At 36.9% G+C, this 5,754-nt stretch overlaps 2 protein-coding genes across 2 annotated transcripts in view; both read left to right on the forward strand.

The window, feature by feature from the left end:
- LOC101624796 (protocadherin beta-14) overlaps positions 1-740 on the forward strand; it is an 11,226-nt gene extending 10,486 nt beyond the window's left edge. Inside the window, exon 4 of the mRNA XM_012727768.1 lies at positions 3-740. Coding sequence (XP_012583222.1) covers positions 3-379 — 377 coding nt within the window. The 3' untranslated portion in view covers positions 380-740. The remainder of the gene's footprint in view (positions 1-2) is intronic.
- A 2,646-nt stretch (positions 741-3,386) lies between these two features.
- On the forward strand, positions 3,387-5,051 carry LOC101625025 (protocadherin beta-15). The gene is given in 6 exon segments (XM_012727769.1): positions 3,387-3,399; positions 3,705-3,926; positions 3,929-4,101; positions 4,104-4,406; positions 4,409-4,819; positions 4,821-5,051. Coding segments are annotated over 6 exon segments (1,353 nt in total).
- The last annotated feature ends 703 nt before the right edge of the window (positions 5,052-5,754 follow it).

A 5,754-nucleotide genomic window follows, 5' to 3' on the forward strand; every position in this document is an offset into this window, starting at 1 on the left:
CTACCTGCCGCTGCCCGACGCGGCGGCGCCCGACGCGCAGGCCGACCGGCTCACCGTCTACCTGGTGGTGGCGCTGGCCGCCGTGTCGTCGCTCTTCCTCCTGTCTGCGCTGGCCTTCGTGGCGGCGCGTGTGTGCGCGAGGAGCGGGGCGGCGGCGCGGGGAGGCTCGCCAGGGCCCGAAGGCCACTTCCCGGGCCACCTGGTGGACGTCAGCGGCGCCGGGACGCTGTCCCACAGCTACCAGTATGAGGTGTGTCTTTCGGGGGACGCTAGGACCGATGAGTTCAAGTTCCTTAAACCTGTCATCCCCAACCACCCAGCCCAGGGCACTGAAATGGAGGAAAGTAACGCCTTTCTGAATACCCTTGGGTTTAATTAAGGATCTGATTAAGATGCAGAAGTTTTATGTATAGTACTACTACTTTGTGAAAATATATGAATTGTAATGTGTGGTTCTTTGAAGGTATTATTTTACTTAAGAGTTTCAGAAAATCAACCTTCTAAGTTTATTTTCTGTTCTTTTTGTTAACTGTGGGGAAATTATAGGAGCTAGGATTTACTTTGTTTTTCTTCCAAAAAGCAACCTCACAGAATTTGTCCAATTTACTGTATTTTCCCTTCAAACTTTATTGTTTGGAGTTATATTCTTTGAGTGGTCTGTGTTTTAGCACAATTTTTATGTTGAATAGTATTATAGATGAAAATGCAATGTATTAATAAAATATATTTGCTTTATCATCTAGTTAGGTTTGCTTTTGATATCTTTTAGACTTATTTTTCAGTCTGTCTCCTCTACCTTTCTGCCAAATATTTTAGAATTTTTTCCTCATTGAATTATTTTTCATCTTAACTATTTTGTGAAATGTATATCTTATTGGTAGATGTTGTTTTAAACTATGTTTTAATCTTGTTTGTATTAAGATATATATACCTACTTAGAAAACTGTATCTATATATCCAATATACACATTTCTAAGAATCTCCAGATACTACTTGAGAAGCAATCACTGAGATGTTTATTTTACTTTTCTTTACCTCCCTGGCCATTTTTGATTGGTTGAGTGATTCACTGCCCATTAAAACAGGAATAGATCTAATTCCTGTATTTACAATTAAGATGTAGTTCGTTTACTTCCCCTTGACTGTTTGTTAGTAAGAAATAAACATTAAGCATGGGTTGTGTTGCATAAGTTGGCAATACAAAAAGGCATATGGAGAGGAACAAAAGCAGAAAGGAAGGAAAGAAAAGAGTAAAACTGATATGTAATAAAGGAGTGAAAGAGGCAAGAAACTCAAGACTTAAACAACTACGTGGTTCTAGTCCCGTCAGTTCTTGATTCCAATGTACTATCTAACCAAACTTAAGTTCTACCTTTCTATAGAAAGACAACAGTTTCCTAATAATAAACTTGTTTAATCTATCTTGAAGAAACCAATGAGACAGGAAAGATGTAGTCTTGAGAACTCAAATTAGACTATTCACTAGGAAGCCCTAGTCTTCCAATGCATGCTTCTAAGAACTTGTTAATGGAATAAAAAATGTACAAGCTTAGAAATACTCATCCATATTATAGCTACACTAGAGAATTTTATTATAAAATTTAGTTTTGGGAATAAAGTTATGATTTATTTCAACAGAAAGTGCTACAGACACTTTTATGCACCTCAGTTCTTAAAAGTAACACTGGATTATTACTGTGTTTGTATCTCTACCTTTTCTCAGGATCATCATGCCTTCTCTAGCACCCATTTCTCTTAAAAATTATTTACTGAGTTCACTGTGAACAGAATTATTACTTAATGTAAAACTTTGCGAATCTATGAACATCCAATTTATAGATCATATGCATTGATTCATGAGTTTATTAATGTAACAAATATTGTATTGGCACAATTTATTATTAGAAACTTGATGAAAATATTTCAAGTTTCCTGCCAAGTTTATATGGCCATAAAAATTTTTCTCTATAGAAAATTTACCTGAGAGATAACAGATGGGAATGAAAAATAAATTTTGACCTATTCATTTACTAATATAGGTACCAACATCTATTTATTTATTATAAAAATTCATGGACATTAGGTCATAGTTTCTTGAACATTTAATTTCATAATAAAGAGTTTGGATCAATGACAATAACTTTCTATGTAAAAAGATATCACATTTTAACTGTGATCAGCATGTTCTGATGTTTTGAAAGTTTACCTAATCATATTTGTTTCATCATATAGAAGAAAACATTCTAGAATAGAGTATCAATCTGAGTAATCTGTGCCTTCATAGACTTTAATCAATATGTAACACTATTTTTACTCTTGACCCATTTTCCCAGTTGGGTCTACTCAATTTTCCCAGTTGTCCAGATAATGGAGAGCCACAATACACGATACTAAGATAAAACATTATTATTAAACTATCTACTCAATTTTGGTGCAATTGGGGACACATCCCTTACGCCAAGAATTTTTCTCATCTTTAGTAATAAAAGACCTTTAGTTCCATTGTAAGGTGCAGGGTTGCAGGCTATCCAGAAGAGAGAGTTGCTTGCTAAAATGAGCTCTGATTTTCCTACTTAGAAATAACTTTATCTTGTTTCAGATGACTTTATTTTTCATTACACTATAGTTTTCATTTGGCTCTTTATCTTTGTGATCTTGACTACCCCATTTTTCAATATCTTAGTGATCTCAGTTTCAACAGGTATATGTCTTAGTTTTAGTAATAAATGCAGATTGTCCTTACAAACTGTTTTTGGATAAGTACACAAGTCAATATAACATGTTCAGAGAGGTATAGAAATGTTCTCCCTGGTATTTACCTGTAACCCCTCAAAATTTATTAAGTTTGCATAATAAACCAGTTCTAGCGAGTCTCTCACTTTATCTTATACTCCTGAAACATGTGAATGAATCTCTTCATCTACTGTGCTAGTAGTGAGATAACAGTTTAACTGTGTATGTTATTTCTATTGGAAAACAGTGAAAACTTATCTTTGTCTACTGTTTCCCTACAGAACCCAGGCTATACAAGTCAGTAGACATTTTGTTGTAAATGCTATGATGTCAGAGAAGGAATTTGTATTTTCAGCATTTAGTACAGTGCCTGATGTATAAAATCAGTACTTGTTGAATATGCAAATATATATAATTAACTTTGTTCTTTCATCATTTCCCAAAGTATCAAGCACCTCTTCCGTCCTGTAATCTCACAGGAATATATGAGTTAACATTTTTATTTAAAAACAACCCTATACAAATAAAATAAAATAAAATAGCAAAAAAAACCCCACAACCCTAAAATTCACACAGTCTGTGAATTTTTTTATGAAAAATCTAAGTGAAATACACTTGGTAGCATTTTCAGGAAATAAGCTTATGTGTAAAACATGGTGATGCGCTGTAAGCTAAGGCTTCAAAAAAGAAACCTGGGGATGGTTACTGTTCTGGCAGTCACAACAGATCATTGGAAGAGTAGAGGCTTCTTAAAGGACTTACCTTTCCGCAAGGCTGACTTGCAAAGCAGACTCAACAAAACCAACAGAGGCACCCAGAGCCTAAAAACTTCTGATGTTGGATAAATGAAGGCTGCAGAGGACCAGACTAAGGCAAGTTCTCATCTTTGTTTTGCTGGCTCACCCTTGAGGGAAACAGGAAGCTTATAGTATCTCGAAGAGACAGAGTGTGGTACTTTGTGGCCAATCTAGCAAAAGACACAGAGTTAGTAGTTAGAGTGCTGTCTTGGTGGAGGGCTTGGATCATTCTTAACAATAACAAAAAATATTTTCAGTTGAACCTTCAGACTGGAGATTTACAAGTAAATGAGAAACTGTATTGGGAAGAATTGTGTGGCTCTGTTGAGCCTTGTGCATGGAAATTTCAAGTGGAAGGCCCCCTGGAGATAGAAAGGCTTAAGCTTCTGAGCAATGATATGACAACACCCCTGTGTTCCCAGAAGCAGAAAAGATTTTGAAATTCATGGAAAACACTCTTCCAGGAACCATCTTACCCCTGAAATATGCACCAGATTTGGATGTAGGCATCAACGGTATTCAAAACTACAACATCTATCCTAACTTTCATCTCCACATTCTTACCCACAATGGAGCAGTGACGGCAGAAAATATCCCGAGCTGGTACTGGACAAAACCTTAGACAGAGAGGAGCAGCCTGAGCTCAGGTTAACACTAGTGACAATAGATGGAGAAACTCCCAAATCCAGTACTGCCCTATTCCTCATTGATATTTTGGACACCAATGCCAACTCCCAACAGTTTTTGCAGCCACTCTACCAGGTGCAGATCCCAGAAAATAATGCCCTGGGATCCCTTATTTTCACTGTTTCTGCTAGAAATTTATTAGATACGGGAATAAATGGAAAAGTGTCCTATTCATTTTTTTTTTCAGGTGTGAAGAGATTACTGGGACATTTGCACTCAATTAACTCACTGGAGAAATTAAAGTGATTGGGAACCTATATTTTGAAAAAATAAGGTCATATGAGGTAGATAGTAAGGGTTCTGATGGAGCAGGTCTTTCTGGAAAACGCAGTTCTAATTCAAATGTGGATGTAAATGACAACATCCCAGAACTGACAGAGGCTTCACGTATAAATCACATTCCAGAAAACGTCTCTGAGATTACTAAAGATCTTTTCAGTATTCAATACCAAGATTCTGGAGAAAATGGAAGGATGATTTATTAGCTCCAGGAAGATGTTCCTTTCAGACTGAAATCTTTCGTTGATAATTTCTACAAGTTGATAACAGAAGGAGCACTGGACAGAGAAAGGCAAGCCGAGTACATCACGGTCACGGACATGAGGTCCTCTCAGGCTGCAGACCCAGCACATCATCACAGTGCTGGTGTCCGACGTCAACAACAACGCTCCAGCCTTCCGCCCAAACGCCTACACAATGCTGGTGCGCGAGAACAACAGCCCCGCCCTGCACATCGGCAGCATCAGCACCACCGATGCCCAGCTCACCTACTCGCTGCTGCCCAAGCACCAGCGACACTTCAAGTTTCTGAAGTCTGTTGACCTCAAACACTAGAGTTCTGTCAAAGATGTGTCGGTAAACTTAAACTTTGTAAGTGATTTGGGGTCTGTTAGTAATTTGTTGATTTTTTTCAGAGCCTTCAGGATAAAGATTCAGTCTTACCTAATACCCTAGGTTCCCAGCATTTTTTAATAATTCATATGGAATTTCTTAGTTTTTTTTTCCCGATTTCATTTTCTAGTTGGGAGATTAGAAATTGCCCTTGTTTATAGACTTACATACTCGGTGTATTTTTATCACTTCCATTTTCCACTTTCAACTTGGTTTCATTATTGAAAAATCATGAATATTTGTTCAATTTATCAGTTTTCAAAGTCAAAATCTACTAATTTGAATATGACTCCATTCCCATTCTGTCTTCCAAAACTTTTCTTATTTTTGATGCTTATGGTTACTTCAGGAAAAAGCATGATGCAAATATTATTATTACCGCATCTTATGTTCAATTAGACATTAATCTTTTTTTTTTATTACCTTTTGACCTCCTTAATCCAATTTTCCACCTCCCACCTAATACCCCAAACTCTGGCAGACCCAATCTATTTCCTGTGTCTGTGAATATATTTTGTGTGCTTCCTTTCTTTCTTTTCTTTTTTTATTTATTACAAAGTTTATTTTTACATCATTTTGCACTTATTTTTTTCCATCTCGATTGTAATCCCCGCAGGTTTCCCATCACCAAATCACCCCTGTGCCA

This window comes from Condylura cristata, unplaced genomic scaffold (genome assembly GCF_000260355.1).
Source record: "Condylura cristata isolate star-nosed mole 26May11 unplaced genomic scaffold, ConCri1.0 scaffold00021, whole genome shotgun sequence".
Taxonomy (NCBI): Eukaryota; Metazoa; Chordata; class Mammalia; order Eulipotyphla; family Talpidae; genus Condylura; species Condylura cristata.